Source organism: Fusarium falciforme, chromosome 7 (assembly GCF_026873545.1).
Source record: "Fusarium falciforme chromosome 7, complete sequence".
Classification (NCBI taxonomy): domain Eukaryota; kingdom Fungi; phylum Ascomycota; class Sordariomycetes; order Hypocreales; family Nectriaceae; genus Fusarium; species Fusarium falciforme.
In genome coordinates this window covers 2,356,682-2,379,003 of record NC_070550.1, presented here as the reverse complement: position 1 = coordinate 2,379,003, position 22,322 = coordinate 2,356,682, and the positions used below count along the sequence as shown (strand labels likewise).

Sequence of the window (22,322 nt, the reverse complement as noted above, 5' to 3'; positions counted from 1 at the left end):
CGTTGAGAGCCTACGCCGATAGATGAGGAGGTTGCCAAGAAGCCTTTGAAGATGTCGGCTCAGCGACTCAGGGTAGGCACTGTAAGCCATTTTCATCGCCCAGGTGGCCGAGATTCAACCTGGGAGGAATGCGATCGAATCAAGTTTCCTCAATGAACAGGCACAATGCGTTGCATAGCCTATGCTTTACGCCTGTTTAGTGGGCAGCGGCCAAGAGGTGCATTGCTTACAAGGCCATGGCCTCGGATTTTTCACATGAAAACGCTGAAAGATCGGAGGGCTACGGTTGTGTGGCTTGAAACCTACCGCAATGGTTCCATTGTCATTGTAGTCACCTGTGGCGGTTTTCAGTGCCCTCACTGCCCTGTGGGCATCAATCCTTGTGCCTTGAGCAGTTTGAGCGCGCCTTCGGAACCTTGTACCAGTGCTGATGGTGTCGCGATGACTTGATCAGCAACCAATTCGTCTGCTCAGTGTCGATGGCGATGTGCTCATCACTGAACTCGTCTTGTTCAGCTGCCTCTTGATCGAACTTGACGCGATCGATCTTTGGCAGCATGTATAGGCACAGTATGCACGAACTCATCTCGTTGGCTACTTTCAGACCTTGGAACCTCAGCCTCTCACGGTGAAATGATGATGTGAGGCAATTAACCCAACAGCCACAACCACAATCTAGATACCCTAAACGTTCCCTTGTGTTGCACCTCTCTTAATCAACATCAATTTGTCAATCTCAGGGTCAACAGTTTGATGATGTGCAAACCATGTCTGGTGCCGCAAACCTTTTACAGTATGGGCAGGGGAAATGGCTGGGTGAGGAAGCTACAGCAAGCCAGCAATGGACAATTGACGGTGACACCATTTTCCAACCGCAAAGCATATCGAGATCTTTCTACTCATTTCACAAGGGGAACAGGATTGAGCACAGAGCATCGGTCTCGGCAGTGCAACAGCATGTGCGTGCGCACTGAGCTGCTGTACCCCAAACGCCATGATACGTGGCCCTTTTCAAGCGGCTCCGCCTGTCCGCCAACAGGGCCGATCATATGCAATAGCACATGCACGTCACTGTTCCGGGCGGTATGGGCAACAAACGGCGTACAGTACTAGAGGCAATGGAGGCAATAAAAGTCACAAAAGGGAGCGGTGAGGCCAACCAAGATTAATCAGATCTTATCAGATTAGGTGTGCGGGGAATTGTCAAGCAAAGGGCGAGCGGCAAGGACGGGGAAAACGTGAGCGGAAAAATTGGAAAAAAAATTTCAAGAAAAAAAACAAGAAAAAAGACCAGGCAGGAAAAAGGCTGTCGTCACGCCTCGGCAATGCCTTGAGGCCCAATTATTGTGGCAAGCTGCAGGGCTTGGCTGCGTCATTTTACCTGTTGATTTGCCCGGCAGCTGAAAAGCGGCCTCCGCCCTGCATTAGCGAGGTCGGTAGCGCGTTCCAGGCGGTGCAGGCGGCCCGCCCAGCTTTTCCAGTTGCCTTCAGAGGGGTCAAGTGCGGGGAACTCACTGATCCAATAGGTCCGAACTTCGGCCATTGAGTCACTAGCAAATATCAAGCTCTTCCATCTTCTCTCTCTCTCTCCTCCGTCTCTTCCTCCTCAGCAACACATCACCACTTGTCGACGACATACACACACAAAAACACACTCAGAAACAGACACTGCATAGTCTGGATGCTAAGGCAGATACAATGCAGACAGCCAACAACCCCATCTCCCACCACACTAGCCACACCATGGGCCAAGGCGCCGCCAGCAGCAACGGCGGCGACAATAGCAGCGGAACGCATTGCGTGGGTCACCATACGAGCCACACCATGGGCAATGGTGCCAGCAGCAGCAGCTCTGGTGCCAATGGGGGAGGTGGGGTTGGTCAGGCCTCGGACGGGGAGGGCAACGGTATGTCGCTGTATTCCTATGCTTCTTCTGTCTGCTGGGTAGCTAACATGTTGTAGGACGCAATGGCAGCGTCCTGGAAGCCTCCCTAACGAGCCTTGACATCAACAATTTGAACTCAACTACAACTATCGACGACGATACCGACTCTCTCGCCGACAGCATTAGCGATCTCACCGATGGAGGCGCCAGCTCTGGAGCTACCTCGATGCGCTCCTCCGTCAACTTGGCCAACTTTAGCATCATCGACACCACCCTGCGCGAGGGTGAGCAGTTTGCCACGGCCCATTTTGATACCGAGACCAAGATCAAGATCGCTCAGGCCCTCGACGAGTTCGGAGTCGAATACGTGAGTTGTCGCGTGACCATATAATCATGATATCTCAGCTGATACAGCACCCCAGCTCGAACTGACTTCGCCTGCTGCGTCTGAGCAGTCTAAGCTGGATTGCCAGGCCATCTGCAAGCTGGGTCTCAAGGCCAAGATCCTCTGCCACATTCGATGCAACATGGATGATGCCAGGATTGCCGTCCAGACTGGCGTCGACGGAATGTATGTCTTTACCAACACAACCCAGCACATCCAACATTATACTGACAACACCTCACAGCAACATGTGCATCGGCACGTCTGCTCAGCTCATGAAGCATTCCCACGGCAAGGACCTGGACTGGATCGCCAAGAAGGCCACCGAGGTCATCCAGTTCGCCCAGTCCCACGGCGTCGAGGTCCGCTTCTCCGGCGAGGACTCCTTCCGCTCCGACTTTAGCGAGATCATTAAGCTGTACTCGCTCGTCGACCGACTTGGCGCCCAGAGAGTGGGAATTGCTGACACGGTGGGAGGAGCCACCTGGCGTGAGGTCGATGAAAAGATCTCGACCCTTCGAGAGGTTATTAGCTGCGACATCGAGACTCACTTCCATAATGATACTGGATGTGCCGTCTCCAACGCCTTTACTGCCCTTGAGGCTGGCGCAACGCACATTGACACGACCGTCCTGGGCATCGGAGAGAGGAACGGTATTACCTCTCTCGGAGGCCTCATGGCCTCTCTGATGCACTCAGAGCACAGGTCTGTCCTGAACAAGTACAAGCTCGAGAAGCTAGCCGCTCTCGAAGAGTTGGTGGCCAAGGCCGTCGACGTGGAGATCCCTTGGAACAACTTTGTCGTCCCCGCCAATTTTTGAAAATCTCCGGATAGGAGGATGACTCTGGAAGCCTGTGAAAGGGCCTATTAGGGAGGCTTCCCACTCGATCTTTACTTTCGTTCACCTTACTTTTGGGGCACTCACTACCTCGGAAACTTTGTGCCTCTACAGTCATTACCTCTATAAGTCACGTTCCTTACTTTGGGCACTTTGCATCTCCATCATATGTGCCATGAACCTTTTGCATTAACTACCTTTGATAACATAGTGAAGTCTAGTAAACTCGAGATCGTAGCTTGACATAAACCTCTTTGGGGTTTCGGGTGAGGGAGAAAACCTCCTTGGGTACTGCCAGAGCGTCTGGCAACGACAAGAGTTCAAATTTCCAGGTTATGAGCGTGAAAAAGATCTTCATCTCGCGGTATGCCAACCTCCTACCAAAACACGCTCTCGGACCGAGCCCGAACGCTTGAATAGGGAACAGGTTTGCGTCAAACACCGTCTCCTCGGTGCCATCCTCATGCTTCTCTACTCTAAGCCACCTCTCAGGGGAGAAAGCCCCAATGTCGATTTCATCGTTGACAGGATGCTTCTCCCTTCGTGATGTAGCCCACTCGCTCTGGCGAGACTCGTCAAACTGTATCCTCGGTGTGAAGACACTTGGCCCGTTGGCGAGGAACACGACTGTCGTGCCCTTGGGGATGTGGGCGCCCAGAATCTGCGTGTCTGTCTGCGCCTCACGCATACACATGGCCAGGGGACGTGAGTGGCGGAGCACCTCCTCGACGACGGCATCGAGGTATGGCACCCGGGCCTGGATGATCTCTTCGAGTGAAGGGAGCCGCTTCTCAGCTCTAGCCTGGGGGTGAGCTTGATCAAGTGCCTCCCGGAGGTGAGCCTGGACACGCTGGTCACTGCTGAGATAACTTATTCCCCACCGCAGAGCGGACGAAGTGGTCTCGTGGCCACCGATGAGATATGTCATCAGCTGTAAGGATCACGTCAGCTCCATACTAAGTATATCCGGCCGGTGTTTACAAACCTCGCTTGTGATCGTTTGTGAGTAGTAATCAGGTTTTCTACCCTCCTTCTCTGCCATGGCCTCCTCTCGAGCAAGAATCTGATCCACAGCGCACCGTTGAGCCTGACCAGTACGTCGGCGTTCAAGACCATTGGCGATTTCACGTTGTTGTAAACGCCTAGCCAGACGGCGGGCGTTTCTCATGACAGAGGAAAGGTTGCCGTAGAGGAAATGAAACAGGCGGGGCGAAGGGGATCTGATACTCATGGCTACACTGTCAGACATTTTTGTGAAAGCCTCGAGTTCTTCTGCAAGAGGTTCCTCCTTGAAGACGAATTCATCATCGGGTCCTCCGATTGCATTGATTTCACTATCGTGATCAGCGTCAAGAGCCTCAAGGGCCCTGACCAGCTGTGTCTGATCAGACTCAAGACCGAACGCAACGCAAACGATAATATCAAGAGCGGCATGGTGAATCTCACGGGATGCAGCGAAAGGGCGTCCCTTGGATAGGAGAGTCTTGCACTCCCAGAGCTTGAGAAGTCTAACAAACTTGTCGTAAATCTCAGGGGCAGAAATCTAGACGCGGGTTAGCATCCATGAAAAGAACACTACGGTTGAAAACTCACCTCGGCCAGGAAAGACGGTGTCATCAAATCTTTGACAAGTTCCTTGTTCCTTCGGAATTGGGGATCAGAACTCTTGAGAGTAAGCTGGCCGCCGGGGATAATACCCCCGAAGACGGAGATGGTTACTCTGGCCCGGTCAAACTCCTTGAGGCGGTGCATGCAAATGTCGGCCGCCTCGTGATGGTCCGCGACCACAACCCATGGCTTGCCAAAGGGGGCGACAAAGGCCTGGAATAGAGGTGACTGGTGCTTTGTCGGTTGAACAGCTAGCCAATTGGTCACACTACCAACGGCCTTGATGTCGGGGAGATCACCCAAGATGCGCTCCTTGGCTTCTGCGTTGTAAGGGATAAAATCCAGGGGCCGAGGGTAGAACGCGTCGCGGAACGTGTAAATGACTGCAACGAGAACGCTGCTACCTACCAGTAGCTGCAAAGGCAGCGAACTGGTGACTTCTGGCCATGACATGGTGTCGCAGTCTTTGAACGAGGAGAAGCACAGCCAGCCCTTGGGAAACAGGAGGACAAGCAGGTCGATACCACGCCGAGCGAAGGGCCTCAAAAAAGGAAATCTAGACCTCAACAACTTGCCGAGCAGGGGTCCTGGCCACGGCATCTCAACAATGGGGCCGCCAGCCAATAGGTGTCGCCCCAGTCATCCGAAGGGCTGGCAAGCCCGTAAGCTGACGGTAGCTAGCGCCGTCTTGGCAAGCAACGGGCCCGCAGGGTTTTGTAATACCGTTTCATCATTGGTCTCTTTGCGGGTTCTTGGGGATCTTCGTTGCATCGTTGGTTAGCGCGCAATGGAGCCTCTCTTGGGTGATGACTGTAGAGCCTCTTAATTGACTGTGCTTTGAAGCGTGACGTGAGCTTGGATCTTACCTCTCGGTTGTCAATAAGATTCTCATATTGTAACAGAGGAGCTAAGCAAGAAGTGCCACAGCTTGACGCGTCATTAACCCCATGTTCTTATGCCTAGAATTCGTCTACTACAATCATCACATCACAGGTCCGCCTTCAACAGGATAAAAGTGGCAAATAGTCTATGGGAATGAAAAGAGTGTAGAAATGAAAAGTTTCGTTAGTGTGGCTGGTGGCCGTGGTGGCCTCTTTTGGAGACGCTATTGATGGTAGGAAGAACATTTGCAAGCTCATCTATTTGTTATTTAGAAATGATGTTTTGTTTCCCTGTTGTTCTAAGAGTCTGAATCCAGGCCTCATACTCTCCCTTTCTGCTCAGAACCTGATCTCGACAACGGGAAATTTGCGCATCTTCGGGCTGCAAAGCACCCTCCATGAGAACATGAGTGTTGCCGAACATCATTTCATGTTCCAGCTTTGTCCTGAAGGTTGCAGTTGCGTGGGATCTGATCGAGGGGAAGGATCATGCTCATCCAATCAAGAGCTGACTAACTCAACAGCCTCAACAAGCTGTAGCGTAGTACGATTGACTGAACGAATTAGATCCAATGTGCCACCAAATTTGGCCCTGATCTCGTATCAGTACACCGGTTACTATCCATATTGGCTGGGCCAAAAGACCACACCTGCAGGCTTCGTCATAGGCCTCATTCTGAGAAAACTACTTTGCAGCGACGTCTCAATTGGGGACGGTAATTTGGGCCTCGTCGTCGGGTATGTGTCTAAACCAGAAGTCTCGGGCTTCCTCCAGAATCCGGTGAGAAAAGGCTTCTTTAAGCACAAGGATTAGGTCAGAAGCCGGAAGTTCCGTGTTCATGTTGTCTGATAGCAACGGATGGAGATGAAGCAGGAATGGAAGGGGCAGATCTTCTGGTCCAGATTCCAATGATGCAATGAGGACTATAGCATCTGAATCTTTCCTCTGAAGCAGCAGGTGATAGGCATGGCAGCGCAGGCTCCCCACGGCTATGCACCCGAAAGTCAGGTTCCCCAGATTCCATGTTGGTGGATCTCCACAGTCGTGGCATTTTGTAAAGTGACTGACGTATGGTACGAAGACGAAACAAGGATTAAAGACTGTACAATAGGGGAAATTCCGAGCTTAACCCAAGATTGGATATGCATCACTCCAAAAACAGCGATAGGCATACGAGGACCAGCATCACAGTGCCACGTCAACCGTTTAACTTGCAATCTGCTTTAGGAGAATAGTGCCATATTGTTCATCTGGCCTCTTTGGAAACAAGTCGTGTTGGCGCGTGCAATAGGGAACGGGGCAGCTTTTGTCGTACGACCTTGGTTAATAGACGCTTTGGTGTGGCCAACAATGATACGAAGCCAACAGGTCGATGACTAGTCGGAGAGGCTGTGTTGAAGCCAACACAATGCGTACTGTCATTCATCTATAGATTTGGGGCAGTAAATAAGGGTAGGCTATATAAAGTTAAGAAGACATTGTATCTTTGGATGAGCCATGTCAGGAGACTTAGAACCTCGTTTACAGCTCTTATCCAAATTTCGAATGTCAAACACGGTCTCGGCGATGGACATATTTATCTCATTGAAGATGCAACCGACGGGAGTGTCGCATCTCCAGACCGCTTCTGTCTTCTTTCGATGGCGATTTCCGCTTTCGCCGCAGGAAAACTCGAGCTCCACAAACTGACACATCTTGTGAAGTTGAGATGTTGGCCGCCTGTGGTGTGTTGAGCACCAGAATGTGACGGACCCCTATTCAGGATTCAGGTCAGCTTCTTATAGCCAATATTACTTTGCCCTTTATTTCTTATGCCCCTCACTTGTTTTGCCTCTGTTCAGACTGTTTTTCTTGGATTTATGCCATGAAGAGAAGACTCAGCTCACGTTTGAACAGGAATTAGGTACGATGCACAATGAACAATGCAGCCAACCGGAGGTTGATTGCTTCAAGACACCTAGTTCTTTCAAGGTCTAAAGTTCAAAGAAGGAGCAAACCCTCCCAATGGTACACTTTCATTAACTGCCAAGAGCAATTACAGAATTCTCCCAACTCCCAAAATCTGCCCCAAAATGAGATGACCCGGGCAGCCGAAGGCAGAGACAGCGAATTCACTGAAGCTACATTTCTCAACAATCCAGAACCGTTCTAAGGCAAGCATATGCTATTCAATGACCATAAACTGCAGCTTTAATCCGAATCGATGACAATGACCTCAACGTCGTCCTTCTCTCTTTCGCTCTCAATCTGCTTCAGCCTCGCCTTCAACCACGAACCATAGGCTTTCAGCATGCCTATATGCGAGTGCTCCTCACAGTAGTCTCTCATCCGCCGATGCGCCTCTACAACCCACTGTGCCTCCACTTTTGGTCTCATCTCCACGTTTCGGTTCGATTTTACCGCTTCTCCACGGATGGTGTATGCCACCTTGGCTTCGCAGACAGGACAAAGATATGGCGGCTGGCGCACATCATCAGCTATGTTTGCCGTCGACTGCATCATACACGCGTAGTACACGCAATGCCCCATGCCTACGCAGTGTCCCAGCTCATGGGCCGCCGTGCGACACACTCTGGTTAGCCAAAGCCCATTCCAGTCAGCCGGTGTCTTGGGTACCAGTATGCCTCGTGATGTTGTTACAGCAGCCGCAAGAGGTGCATCGGATGTGTTGTTGCAGTGAATCATCACCGCAGGGTCAAACTCTTTGTGCCTCCCTTTGAGCTCGGGCTCGTCCTTTTCCCAAAGACCATTCACGTAAGCCTGGCAATGAGACGCCGGCCAACTATGTGCGTGATCAACCTTGTTGTGTTCATCCAACACTGGATTGTATCGAAACGTTGAGACGATGCAGATCCGAGAGCCCCCAAATGCGCGCCCAGCGCAGAAGTCATCCTCTTCGTCTTCGTAGAGGTCAAAGTGCGTCAAGAGTATGACAGCAAAAGCATCCTTTGGCACATTCGCCAACAACCCGTCAAGCATGTGCGAGAGATTGAGCTGACCTTTGGCAACACCGTCGCCGGACGCACGAAAGTCGACTCGAGCAGGCGTCCCATTGTCGATGACAAAATCAGCATATCCTCGATTGTCAACTTGACGACTCTTGGAGCTAGACAATCGACAGCGCGTAAGAACGCATTGATTATGAAGCACCTTGACGTCAAGTCCGTGATAGAACGCCCCGATGTACTCGGCGATATCGTCTGCTGTTGGCTTTTCGTGCTCAAGCTCTGAGTTGGTACCCACAGCTGTCTGTGGTTTCACCCAATCGCTCATACAAGCAGCATCAGGAGCTAGCGAAGGGCTATCGACGATGTAGAGAGTTTTTCTTCTTGTAGTGACCGAGTTGCGGTGACTTTCTCTTGCGAAAGACTTGAGGCTTTGTGGTGGTTCCTTTGGATCCAAATCAAGGGCGTCTTGCGGCGTGAGATTCACACCAGGGAAGGCCGAGATTGGAGGCTCTTGATTATTTGAAGCTGACGCTGAGTTTTGTTTATTCGCAAGAGTGGCTGCCGCCAATCGTTCTTCTCTGGATGGGCGTTGATAGAACGAGATGGCCGAAGCATGTGGAGACTTGTCGGTAAATAAGACGGCGTGGGGGCAATTTCGTGGGTGTTTGAGGCGCGCCATTTCGACAAGTTTTTTTTTTTTTTTTCCTGATCCTGTCTTTCAAAGCTCACGCAGGTTTCAATCGGATGATTTAAGTAGTTGAAGGATCAAACCAAGTCAGGAACTGTTGGGCCAGGCAGCAACGCAAAGGAGCACAGGTTGGCGGTGAGTCACGGCGAAATTCTGTCCGGCGATGAACAGGAGGCCAAGTAGATTCACCAGTCAATGTGAAACGTCGCCCCTGTGGGATTAAATAGAAATTTCATAGGCCCGTGTGGCCTTGCGAGTTGTCAAGCATTACTAGAGATGAGCGGCCCAAGTCCGCAACAGTGATTGATATACACGGTTCAAGGGCCAGATGAAGACTCCAGAATGGACCAGGGGACCACCAACGGGAATGAAACTGGTCCACGATCATATCTCTTCATGTTTTGGGACTTATCGACAATGATTGACATCTACAGCAACGTGTTCTCCTCTGAGGAGTGTAACAGGAGCAAACTAGCCACGTGATGATTTTGGTGTGCCACTACCCGAGCAATCAACACAATCTGGATGAGTATGACAAGAAGCATGAAATGAATCATGGGCAGAGATATTTGTGAGTTCTCAATCACGAGCGCTGCGTCTCTATATATACAGCCTTCTCTCTGGTAGCTCTCATGCTTCCTTTATTCTTCAGTATACTATTCCACCAACCAACCATCCACCTACCTACCCGAAGCGACCTCCAAAAGCAACAGGTTAAGAGAATTGACTTTGCAAAACGGTTTATTTTAACCAGTACGCACTACAGACCACCAACATTTGGCCACAATGCTGACTCTCGAAACCAGGCCGATTTGACCAGTGGAAGGCTTTGTTGGTGAGTCTCGAAGTTCACGGTTCGATGAGCGAAATCCTCAAACTGAAGACACACGCCCACGAAAAAAGGCCAAGAGAGGAAAGATTATCGTTCGGTGTATGCCATGGCATGTTAGATTTTTATCACATCTAGGATTTCGAACACGACTGGGTATTGTTAACCTTGCCAAGGCTGAGCGTCATTACGATATAGAGTTTGACGAGAGGGACGCAAAACACTTGAAAAAGTGGGGATACACGAAATCAAAGAAGGGGAAATCCAAAAAGAGACACTCCAAGAAGGGTCATTCGAAGAAGTCTTCAAAGAAAAAGTCCTCAAAGAAGCAGCCTTCCCAGAAGGAGACTTCAGAGCAAGAGGCAGAAGACCCAGTTTATCTGTCTGAAGGGTGAGTAATCTTCGGTTATTTCGGGAAACCAGCGGGCTGGTTTCGAAAGAGTACTGAAACTTTTTTTAAAGGCCGGAGGAGGCGTAACTGAGTCCCGCTGCTCAGCCATTTCTTGAAACAACTAACAGAAACTTGTGACTTCTCAAAGACACTGGAACCAAATTTAACAAGATGAGTCCATCATCGAAAGATCAGAAGGAAAGAAAGCCAAAGACCCCGGTGCCGACCCCTCCCTGGTCGGTGAGAGCTCTGTCATGGCTAGCAGGAGGTCACCCAGTCAAGGTTGTGTATAGAGTGAAGGAGGTGCCCAAACCCAAACCCAATGATCCTAAGACCGATGATCCCAAAGCTGATGATCCACCTGAAGGGGGATCTGACAAGCCAACTGAAGAGGAACCGGAGAAGCCAGCCGAGGGAGCTTAATGAAGGTCAAGTAATTGTCTGACAACATTGAGAGATTTTTCAATAACGGCATGGCACTTGCTGAGAGGGTTGATGAGGAGGGGCATCTTGGCCCTATGGCTCGATCTTTTGCTTAACGTTGATACATGCTCTATCAGAGATGGATGGTCAACATAACTCCAGGCAGCAGATTTTTGATGCTTGATATGTAGTGCCTGTATTCTAGTTAATTTATTTCCTATTTTTTCAAGGATTAGATGACCCTTTTGATCTTCTGGTTTTCCTTTATCCCCCCCCCCCCGGTGCCTGATCGAATACCTGTGACGCTTCAGGGTAGGCAACTTGGACACTGACAAGCAGACAACATCGGCTCATAGGCCGGTAAAGAACCATAAGGAATCTTGGAAGTGAATCTCAAGTCAAGAATCATATTTCTACTCATGTGAACTGGTGTAGGTGGAAATAAACAAACCATGCAGGAAATTTGTTCTGATTTTCCCGCCGGCACTCGTTTGAGCGCATCCTCCTGTTGTGCTCACTGGCCTTGAACCGCTCCATTGTGTGTATGGCTGCGGCTGTGGCTGTGATCTACTGGCTCAGGACAGTGGCTTAGATCATTGTATCGGAAATATCGTTAAACCAGAAACCTGTCACACTACGCTCATCCCTCGATGCTTTTGGCTGTTCATGGGGCAGCTTGAGTTGACAGGGGACGAGGGCAAGCCGGAGATGTGACACTGAACTTATGGCTTGATAGGTACTTGGAAGAGAATTCAAGTTAAGCAACAGTTGGTAGGAAAATTTTTGTCTCAGAGCTCTTTGACCAACGTGCCGACAAAGGACTATCAATTGTGTATCGAGCTGGTCATGGGAATAAATGCACTCTGCTAATTATTGTCATACGTCTTTCGAAGGAATTGCCATGGGTTCGCGCTCTTACTGCAATTAGATGACCTCTTTTGGCCATTTCCATCGTTATTAACCTCAAGGAGAACAACTTCAAGCCTTCAGCGCGTCAGGTCTGGCCCGCTGCCCAACTTCTTCTCTCAGGCTGTTATCAATGACGACTTCGAAGAGGACACCAGACATAATAATAATTGGGAAATTTTTTGAATGCATGGCGGCCGCTAAGCCCTGATACCGAAAGACCCCATCACCTACCGCCCAACTCACGTCGGGTTTACATACGATGTCAGCAGAATCCAAGAGCCCCGTCTTGACGCTGGTAGGGTCGCAGAGGTCCTTCTGTACTTTTTGGCATAAGCCAGTTCATAGACTAATTATCCATGAATATATTATCCCTTTGACTCAAGTTCCACTCACCATCAGAGCCGTGTTCTCGATATGACTCGTTCTAGGCACGCAATGTCCACGTCAGCAACACACACCTTTGATCTGCTTGCAATCACATCCCATGACGACACGAGGGCAATTACTTGATGATGATGTTTTTAATGATGCATGGCCAAAATTCATCAAAAAGACTGAAGAATACAAGTAATCAGCTTGTCATCAAGCTCCCGGTTGCGTCCCCCCTTTCCGAATCCTCAAGCCGGACAGTCCTTTGTCACCTCGCGCAAGATGATGTCGTCAACAGCTATTTGCACACCATTCTCAGTGCTTTTTTCGCAGCGAGCCGATAATTGGATGGTGGGCTCGATGTTCGTTGCCGTGAATTTGAAACCCAGCTCCGTCCAGTTTCCCTTGATGAATGCCCCCTCAATAGCGTCCTCCCTAAACTCCTGGGCGACCTGCACTTTGAGTTTGCAATCATCGCCTGGCTTAGGTGCGCCGTTCATCACCTTGTACGAGTACCTGACGTTATAGTTCTTATCCGGGCGAACGCCTAGGACGCTCTGGTAAGCCTGAGGGCGTTGGTTGGTTCTGGTGATGTCAAAGACGCTGGCGATCCTCATTAGCTACCATGTCGAGGAAATGGTTGGAATCTACACTTACAGCGAGGTGTAACCGGTTTTGCCCCATTCTTTCAATATGTGGCTCTTCAAGGGGCTCGCGCCCTTATCGATGTAGCGCCATGGCTTGTTGCCCTTGCCACCAAAGGATGCATTTCGAACGAGATTGGGGCACTTTGCAGGCTTTTTCTTGGGGGTGCAAGGGACCGCACCCGTGCAAAGGAGGAATGTGATGATTGTGAGGAGGAGCGGAAAGACCTTCATGATGGAGGAAGTTTTGAGGGATGACAGGTAGGAATGGTGGAAAGACGCCAGAGTGGTAGAGAGTAGCGCCCTGAGAGAAAAAGAGGACACCGCGACGATGCCGGAACAAGGTCGCCATTGGTAGATTTGAGATGAGACACGGCACTTTATACACACTACCCTGGCCAGATAAGACAAGAATAGTAAGTCATCAGACGCAACATTCATCGCAGCCACTTCGTCACCAGGCTCAAATTCTGCTTCTACGACGGGTCTTTCCAACCCTGCTCATGAACAAATGCCATCATGGAGCCAAGCTGGGTAAGGGTTGGGGTGGTTCACATGTGTGTGTTGTGAATGGCTGATTGGCCACCCATAATGGGTGACGTTGAAGAGAAGGCAACATGGATGATTGCATACAGATCGTTGGGGGATGATGAGAGGGGATGAGAAATCCTGATGAAGATATCTTCCATCATCTTCTCTCAGCGACTCATAGAGATAGAATCAGAAGCACCTATCTCATCATTGCCTTCATTATCCTTCGAGAAGAAGGCGAAGTGGCTGTGCGAGATGGTCGAATGGTAGCATAGTTCAGGCCGCATCCCCTTCTCATTTCTTCCCAGAGGAACAATCATGCAGATTGTGAGATATCGGGTGCGTATTTCTTCCCATACTGTCTTCTTGACGGAGAAGGCGAATCCTTTCCTAGGGAGCTGTCACGAGAGGCCGTATCGCATACAATGGCTGGTTTTGCGCACGTTTGAAGAAGCCAGCTTGTCAAGTTCTGTTCACGGAGCCCAACCCTTCCAAAGCGTCATGCTGCAACCCTAACGATACACGCATCATGGCCCGTACTCTGTCATGAATACTGACATCATAAAAGGGCATCTTCTTTGTTGATTCTCCAATCTCCATGCAGTTCAGGTGTGTTGGAGAGGGGCAAGGGCCTCTAGGTTTCACTCAAAGAATCATGAACGTTATAATGAAAAGCGAAATAAACCTTGAGCTAAATTTTGCTTTCAGGCGGCTCGGGCCGTGAAAAGGGATGGGGGCGCCATTTTCGTATCGAACTTGAAAACCCCCGGAGCGATTCGGTAGCAGGACCGATTGAGCCTCTGAGCTACACCTAAAGCGGGGAAATGGCTTGGTTGCGACCTGTCTGAAAGCAAGTGAATGACGCCCAAGGCAAGTTGAAGATGTATTGACTCAAGGAAAAGGACAACCGTGGGCAAAGAGCGGGGATGATATTCTCATTCCTGTCTTCGGTGCGATTGGTCATGACAGGAAATCTCCGGGTCCGGACGTTTTCAGTACGAAATTAAACAATAGAACATAGCCAATTCAGCTCAAAATGGAGCTCCGCGTTGGGGACCTAGGGACGTGGCGGCGAGCACCTCACTTGAGGCCGAGAAAATCCGAGTATAATCGGCCCGAAGCTTGGAAGAGAAGCCGTCTTGGCAATGTGCAGCCCAACTTCCGAGTACGCTCCGATCAACTTGAAAGTGGCGTACACCTTCATGTTGGCCTTGACGACCTATGATGATAGTATCTAAAAGGGGTAATTTGCAACTGTGTTCTTTTCAGCTGCATACGACGTTTCATCTGTATCTACAAGAGTAGAAGTGTTATGATGAACAGTGAGGTGACCTGTTGGACTCACATAGACTGACTGTGTTTGGGTTGGCTCTTCGTCACATCGCACGCCACTAGTATCGGGAACACACTTCCCAGAGATAGATACTTCAACTTTTCTTGCTGAACTGTTCCGCCTTGACATGTTCTGTTGTGACAATAACGATCACTATTGCCATAGACCTTTAAAAGGCCAGGCAAGTTCTCGTTGGCTCGGATTGAAGATCACAACACCTTCTCCAAGCTCCTGATTGCATAGCTCTGAGGGGAAGAAGAAAGATATTGGTGTATGAGTACACTAGATGAGAGAGCTCGAGAATACGCCATACCACAGTAAGCCCAATCCTTATTATAGTGTCTTGGCAGTACTCTTGAATCATTGCCAAAACTATCCGACTAGCATACACCTTATACTTGTCCTCTGGTACGTCAAATCCAAGAGGAAGTGCGTCACCAAAGGTTTTTACCCCACCATCTCCAATATATTAGACCTCTTTCCGACGTAGTAGGACAGGCTCCAGCGGGTAATGAACTCTGTTTTCGACGGATATTGGCCGATGCCATCCAGTATAATGTTCAACTAGAGTAGTGAACTTGCACCTCTTCATTTTGATTGAGCCGGCAATGCCTCGGCTGTTTTCTATATATAGTAAAAGATCCCAAATCATGCACTTGCAGCCTTGATAATAAGCTCCTTAGACAAAGCCTGCAGTTCCTCATCCGAGAGTCTCGCAAGGCCCAGAACCTCGTTATCAATATTCTCAAAGCTGGGCCCATACTTGGCGTTTGTGCCGCCCTGGAGAATATAGAAGAACCACACCCAATCGTCAAAGGTACCAGCCGCCAAAGCCTTGTCAGCTGTCTCCTTGAGGACGTCTGTATCCTTCTCATCAATAGTCCACTCGCCAGGGACAGCCTCCTTGGCAATGGCTGCGATGGTCTTGAATGAGATCTTGCCATCCTCAATCTTGACGGAGCGGTTCTTTGTAGCCTCGGGATTCTTGAGAACGCCGACAACACCCTTTCCAACTGTAGCCAGCCGAGTCACGCTGACCGGCAGGTCGCCTCCATTGTAGAGGGTAACCTTCTTTTCCTTGACGTTTGCAAGCGAGCCATGGGCGAAGCCCCAGTCAAGGAAGAGGTTGTTATAGATAAAAGTGTAACTGAGCGACGAGGTGGACTTCTCAACAAGGTAGTCTTCCGTCTTGACCTTCTCAGCAAAAACAGGAAGCTGGCGGGTAAGAGGGTTTTGCTGATCGCAACCGAAGTTGGAAGGGATGAATCGCTGCACTCCAGCGGCGACAGCGGCGTCAACGAGGGCTCGCTGAGCGTCGCCCACCGCGGGAGCACCCAGGGTCGAGACAACAGCATCGACGCCTTCGAGGGCCGACTTGAGGGAGGCAGGGTCATTGTAGTCAACTACGACTTCCTTGACCTGGTTGGCGAAGGCAGAAGGAACCTTGCCGGCCTGGCGAGAGAGAACTCGAACATCGAAACCACCCTCGACGAGGGCCTTGAGGACTTCAACACCGAGACTTCCGGCAGCCTGAATAGTGTCATGAGAGATTAGCCTACGATCTTGGTTTGGATAATGCCCTGTCTTGACTTACACCGGCGTGAGCGACAGTCTTGATGGCAGACATGATTGTTGTTGTAGACGAGAGGTGGAGGTATTGGGATAGTTATGAGTCGAGCTTGAATGGGATGATTGAAGATTGGTGTTGCAAGTCTTGAGATCTGGAGGCGAAGACAACCTCTTATACTGGCACCATGCCCTCGCCAATTATACGTGTACACAATGCCTTGATGACATTTCGTGATCGGCCTATCCCACCCCCTCTCATTATCCAAGCAGTTTGCATACGATGTTTACTCATCCAGAACTAAGTAAAGGCAAAGTGGGTTCGGTTGGATCATCATGATCGGAGTATCCCACCCGACCTTAAGCTCCAGCGGCCGCTCGGCATGCCCCAGCCGGATTCAGGTCTCCGAGTTGTATGGTGAGCATCTGTCATTGGCTGCCTATCGACGGATCCGGAACAGATAGGCACATCTCTAGGCTGTGAGATCAAAATCACTAAACTTAAATTACTGTACGTACCGTATCGCATGCCACTTTCTTCCCGAGGGGCCCTCCGATTGTCCCACTAATCTCGGCATCCCACTCCGTCCCAAAGCGGAGATGGCTCGGGCCACTCAGCGAGCAGAAAAGATGGCGGGGATACTAAGATATTAATATTTGTAAATTGGGTGAAGAGGATGAGTTCTGAAAAGCCGCATTGTCACGTGGTGCAGTTATTAAGAAGTTATCAATGTGTCTCTCTGATGAAAAGACGATGGGAAAACAAGGTCTTCTTACTAGAGAGCATACAAAAAAGGTGGTAACGACTTCTAGACCCCTTCAGTGCGATACATACTTACAGTTTTATATAGGTACCCATAGATATAGCAGGGACAACCCCCAAAGGCACCAAGCACTTCATAGAGTATAGGGATAAAAATAAAAGAGCTCTCAAGTGTTGTCGTTTCCTATGATATCTTTGTGAATATTTTTCTATATGTTGGTAGTTTTCCTCTGTCATATTTTGCATAAGTTTATTAAACTTCTGTGACTCGCGTGGCAGCCCGCGAGAGACGTTGCTACCGAAGTAGTAACAGTTCCAGGCTCAATACCGAGATACTCGGAGGCGAAACTCAAGCATACTGAAATCTATTTCCGTTTCTAAAGCTGGGTACTCGCCGCTTTAGGCTGGGCGCTACCAGCTGGGGGCTGAGGGTTTCTGCATTTGGGCTGAGATGGGCTGAGAAGGGCGGAGCGAATTGCACTACGACTGGGCTCAAGCTAATATTATAATGATCCCCCTTCTCCATTCTTGGGCAGAGTTGACTGAAGTAAATCTCAATCGTCCCGGAAAGTATGGACCGCCAAGTGTCTGCTTCGAGAGATTGGGATCCTTTTCCGCGGATGTCGAATATCATCACCTAGATTTAGTCACTTATAATAAAGTATCTAATGAAAGAGTCTAGGAGAAAAGAGGGAAAAGCGGTGGCAAGGTCTGGAGCGCGTCGTGATGTCTAAAAGAGTTGTTGTTGCTTACCTTGGTCCTTGGGTTCAGTTGCATGGACTGGTGCCCACACCTTCTGTCTTCTGTCTTCTTTCTTCTCACCCCAGCAACGATCTTCAAGGAGACGTTTAGAACCACCCTCAGCAGAAACCTTGGCAGTTGTGCAACATCCATGGCCAGAAACTGCAAATCTTGAGAAGAAAAGCATCGCGAAATGGCCACGTTCTCCCGCTCCTTCTTCATTATCTACTTGAACCAGCACACTCAGTGGTTTCTTCAATGCATCGGGAAACTTCGCTATTTCTCGATTTCGCAGGTGCTCGCTCTGTCGATTGCTTGAGCCTGAACAAAAGGCAAGGGCAATCAAATGATGACTTGGGTTCTGAGGCGCTGTAGATGCTCCCTTCAATGCGATGCTGAATCGCAGGAATGGGTATTTGCCGAATCACCGCAATGGTTTTGGACAAATGGTGCCTTCTCAGTAGCTTGCGCTCAGCTTTGTCTTCAAACAAATCTTTTGCGTGGTCACTTCTGAACCCGGCTTAACTTTCGTAATCTTGGTCCTCTGGGAGACTTATACCTGAGGCGAGCGGGTTTGTTGGTTTATGTGTGCCCTTTTTAATGCCTGGCCAATTGACCTCCTCTGCCCACACTTACAACAGCAGGTTGCACAGCGAAGTCGAGATCAAACCCTGACGAACCACCTCATCTCCATCGCCCAGCCCCCTTGTCGGCATCCTTCTTCTACACTCCTAACACCATCGCTTCAACTGCGAGAAGTTAGCATCAGATACGATAGTCTGACCAAACAAAAGTGAACTGACGTCGCCTGGAGGCAGGGCAGGCATCCAACAGAGTTTGACCGCCGGAGGGGATAAAGAACGATGGCATAATCGGTTTCGGGCTTGATAGGCGAGTCTAGTAGAAAGGAAACTATACCTGCCTTGGATAAACAATTAGAAAGCGGATCCATCGATGACGACTTTCCTCTATCGTGGTTTAATACTTTATGGGAGGAAGACCTGATGGTTATTTTTTTTTTCATTTTCATCTTTTCGGTCGAATAATCAGCAGGATCACTGTTGGTCTTGCTGACTTATTCGTCCCATACACCACTAAAGCCTTTCCTGCCATCGCGTATTTGAAAGAGCCTTCTGCGCTTTTCAATCAGCTCCATACTGCTTGCATGTACTTGTATGAGCTCCATATCACATAAAAATGCGACCTTTTTGACAAAAGTTTTCCCCACGATGTTGGCACCTCTCCCCATGCACACTACCCACTTTCCCAAGTAATTATAAAAAAGTCCAGCATCCACTCGAATCCTCCAACTGAGATGCTACTCAATGGGCCAAGGGTCCAGCTAAAGGTATTATCTCTAACTTGGCATGAGACGGACCGAAATTTAGACGATTTCTTCGACTTTGCTTTAATTAAAAAAAGTATTTTAAACTCTTCTTATTTTCCTAACTTTAAGCGTGAAGTTTTAATCTAATGTATTTTGAATTCTAAAGAATATCTCTCTATTATTATCTTATATAAAAGAATTATCACCGCAGCTAAAACATCCTCGAATATTAGAGGAAGTAGCAAAAATATGTAAAAGTTCAGTAATAGAAGACCAAAGTCCACCACCATTTAAAAATAAAGAAAAAACAATAAAGCCAATATTAGCAGTAAACAGCATAATACTCCTCCAGTTCTCAAAGTAGCGTCCCTTATAGAGGTGCAGCCAGAGGAAAGCGCTAATACCATATGTAAACCAAGCGTAAGTAGTAGCCGAACTAACGGCAACAATAGAGTCGAAAACAGGAATAGTATTGGAGAGAATAAAGACAATAATCCAGAAGGCAGCATTACTACCTATCCAGATACCCCATGACTTAGGGGTATTTGCAGTAACTTCCTTAAGAGCATTGATCTTGCGCATAATAGTAATATAGACATACTTGGTACCGATATGGCCGCAAGCAAGACCGTCAGTTAATATAGCGGGGAGGACGAGTCCGTAGGCTACCTTAGCAGCAATAATAGGGGCGGAGCTAAGAGCAGGGGAGGCGGTAAACTCGGCAGCGAGGCAGTAGACGGTGATAGCGATGAATGCATAGAAAATAACAGATGCACCCATCAACCATCTAAGAGAGTAAATAAAGTCCTTCTCAGGGTTCTTCATCTCAGCCATATAAGTAACAAAGGCGTAGTTACCGGCTAAGGCGAAGAGGATCTTAAGAACGCAGTTGAAGACCTCGCGGAGGGTAGGAGTTCCAAAAAGCTCAATCTCGGGTTTCCAGCCTTCCAAGGCTCCGGGAGGGTTGTTTATACCGAGGCCGATCATAGTAGAAAGAGACGCGGCAAGGATACTAAGGATACAAGGGAGGCCAGACTGAGCTAAGAATTTAGCAGTCCGGGGAATGCAGAGCATAAAGCAAAGAATGCAGGCAATAGCGATATAGCCAACAGTACAGACAGCATTCTCGCTAATGGCATTCAAGGCAATAGAGATAGTAACAACTGCAGAGGCAGCAGTCATAATAAGTTGTAGTAGTAGGCCAATGCCAGTAAAGATCTCTGCTGGGCGGCCTCCCACGATCTTCATCATTTCAGCGATATTGGTGACTTTGGGATGGGCCAAGTAGTACCAGAAAATCTCAACACCACTGAAGTAAGTGATGGCGGCTCCGCCGACGAGAGTGATAAGACCGGGAATAAGACCAAGAGTCTTGAAAACTGAAGGGAGAGCAAGTGCTCCGAGACCAAACTGGTTGGTGAGGAGTGCAAAGACGGTATCGAAGCGGCCCATAGTACGGAAGTTCGCTCCACCCTCACCCCCAAAGACGTCTACTTCTGCTTCATCAGGGTAGGCGGGCTTGTGGTCTAAACCTTCATGGTCGGTAGTGTCGCTGTGTTCTCCTTGGCTGTGTTCCGCTATCTCGTTCTTCTCCGACATCATGTCGTTGGTGGTGTTGTGAGATGTGTGTGAAAATTCCAATGGGTATCTTTTTTCGTTCGGTAAGAGACCAAAGTAGTTGGTCTAAGCTGTGATTTTTTGTTGGTTTTTGGTATATTGAGAGCCTTTACTGGTCTCTTGGACCGAGGTGTAAAGGTGTTGATGGTGAAATCTTATTTAGCGATAAATGTTCCAAGAAGGTTGTTTCACTGGCGCATCTGAGAGCGGAGATGAGTGTGAGGATAAGAACAACTAAAAGTAAACCAGTGAGACTTGAGGTAATATATAGTCCAAGAGGTGTAGGGCGATGAAGGCCAATTCAATATTGAGCGCCATGTTCGAGTTCCAGGATATTCTCTGCTGACATGAGTTTCAAAATCTCTCCACGGTGATATCATAGTGCTCGAAATGCTCCAAAGGAATAACCTCCGAATCTTCCCAGATGACTGGACCAATCTAGAGGCCAGCACGTCCCTTACGAATGCGGAAAATGGAATGTTTGATACCGGACATCGTTAATATTCCGGCGTTTAATCATGAGATATTCGACAGGAGAAGGGCCATCGCTTGCGAACTCAACCCAGACCATCCGCGAGAGAGACTTTGCTGACCCATAGAGACCCTTGGATAGGGTCTGCGGGAATTAGTTCTGATAGACCCTGGATCGCTGACACCTTCGGACGACCGACGCGAGAATTGTTGGTAGTCCACTTCGGGAAGTCGTCCATACGGTGATACGCATTTACAGGGCTGGCTTCGCAGAGACATGGATTATTCCATGAAACGGCGATGGAAAACAATTCGCTCATGGCCTGTGCTTCTTAATCATCGAAGAATAATATTCCCCCGAAGGTATCCTAGAAACGGAAGGCCCGCGTCAACTAAAGAACTGTTCCGAGAAACGGCAGATTTTGGTCACAGAACAAAGCTTGGTCAAAGCTTGTTGCAAGCTTTGACATGACATGGAACTCGAAGCTATTCGAGACTCTCTTGGCATTTCTGTCAGGCCTCCCGCCCTTCCAAAACTCTTGGTGTGCAGGGCGTTTGTGGGGAGATTCTTGGCTCCACGATCGTGAGAGGGGCCACGAGTGGGGGTCGTCCGTTTGCCCCGGCCCTATGCCAAGAAACAAGTCCCTTCGGAATCCGAGACGCGAAGGACACGATGAGACCTGGCAAGGCGAGTTAAGTCCGTGGTGGGATGATGGCTGTACATCGAGCTACTGAGTAGACCGTGAGGTATCCCGAGTCTTGACTTTTCCATACCCACATGCCTGATCTTCTCGGCGTCTACCGTATTCACTCAGTAGCTACTCATTAGGTTCATAAGAGATTAGTAGCTAAGCTCCTTATTATTAGAGATTTCTGCTTCCTAGATGCGCGCTAATGTCAAAAGAGGACAAGGCAAGCAGGGGTCAGATAGGTATCTATCTATCTGGCCTATGAGTTAAAATTGAGTTCGGGCATCGGGTTTGATGTCTTATTGTGTTCTATTGATCTTTGTGGCGGCCATACCTTCAGGCCGGCATGATTCATTAGGAAACCTTAAAAAAACATCTTCTTCCTAGATGAGGCGTGCATAACCGTGCCTTACCGACTACGCCGTCAAATCCGAATTTGCAGAGATAATACGGTATCTCCTGTTTGTCGTAAAAGGCTCGACTT

At 49.1% G+C, this 22,322-nt stretch overlaps 6 protein-coding genes across 6 annotated transcripts; 1 reads left to right on the top strand and 5 right to left on the bottom strand.

Annotated features, from left to right (window-relative positions):
- Positions 1–1,698: 1,698 nt before the first annotated feature.
- On the top strand, positions 1,699–3,091 carry NCS54_00936300 (Homocitrate synthase, mitochondrial; the record flags this gene model as incomplete). The annotated part of the gene is made up of 4 exons (XM_053154714.1): positions 1,699–1,906; positions 1,963–2,252; positions 2,308–2,456; positions 2,515–3,091. The coding sequence occupies 4 exons, from the start codon at positions 1,699–1,701 to the stop codon at positions 3,089–3,091; spliced, it is 1,224 nt and encodes a 407-aa protein (XP_053010689.1).
- A 235-nt stretch (positions 3,092–3,326) lies between these two features.
- On the bottom strand, positions 3,327–5,170 carry NCS54_00936200 (Hypothetical protein; the record flags this gene model as incomplete). The annotated part of the gene is made up of 3 exons (XM_053154713.1): positions 3,327–4,040; positions 4,095–4,652; positions 4,703–5,170. 3 exons carry the CDS (start codon positions 5,168–5,170, stop codon positions 3,327–3,329), a joined length of 1,740 nt encoding a protein of 579 aa, XP_053010688.1.
- A 2,619-nt stretch (positions 5,171–7,789) lies between these two features.
- On the bottom strand, positions 7,790–9,226 carry NCS54_00936100 (Hypothetical protein; the record flags this gene model as incomplete). The annotated part of the gene is made up of 1 exon (XM_053154712.1): positions 7,790–9,226. One exon carries the CDS (start codon positions 9,224–9,226, stop codon positions 7,790–7,792), a length of 1,437 nt encoding a protein of 478 aa, XP_053010687.1.
- A 3,178-nt stretch (positions 9,227–12,404) lies between these two features.
- NCS54_00936000 (Hypothetical protein) lies at positions 12,405–13,034 on the bottom strand (the record flags this gene model as incomplete). The annotated part of the gene is made up of 2 exons (XM_053154711.1): positions 12,405–12,759; positions 12,814–13,034. The coding sequence occupies 2 exons, from the start codon at positions 13,032–13,034 to the stop codon at positions 12,405–12,407; spliced, it is 576 nt and encodes a 191-aa protein (XP_053010686.1).
- Positions 13,035–15,312: 2,278 nt separating this feature from the next.
- NCS54_00935900 (NmrA domain-containing protein) lies at positions 15,313–16,291 on the bottom strand (the record flags this gene model as incomplete). Its single annotated transcript, XM_053154710.1, has 2 exons — positions 15,313–16,194; positions 16,259–16,291. The coding sequence occupies 2 exons, from the start codon at positions 16,289–16,291 to the stop codon at positions 15,313–15,315; spliced, it is 915 nt and encodes a 304-aa protein (XP_053010685.1).
- A 3,140-nt stretch (positions 16,292–19,431) lies between these two features.
- Positions 19,432–20,660, bottom strand: NCS54_00935800 (Aa-trans domain-containing protein; the record flags this gene model as incomplete). The annotated part of the gene is made up of 2 exons (XM_053154709.1): positions 19,432–19,458; positions 19,503–20,660. The coding sequence occupies 2 exons, from the start codon at positions 20,658–20,660 to the stop codon at positions 19,432–19,434; spliced, it is 1,185 nt and encodes a 394-aa protein (XP_053010684.1).
- Between the last annotated feature and the right edge of the window lie 1,662 nt (positions 20,661–22,322).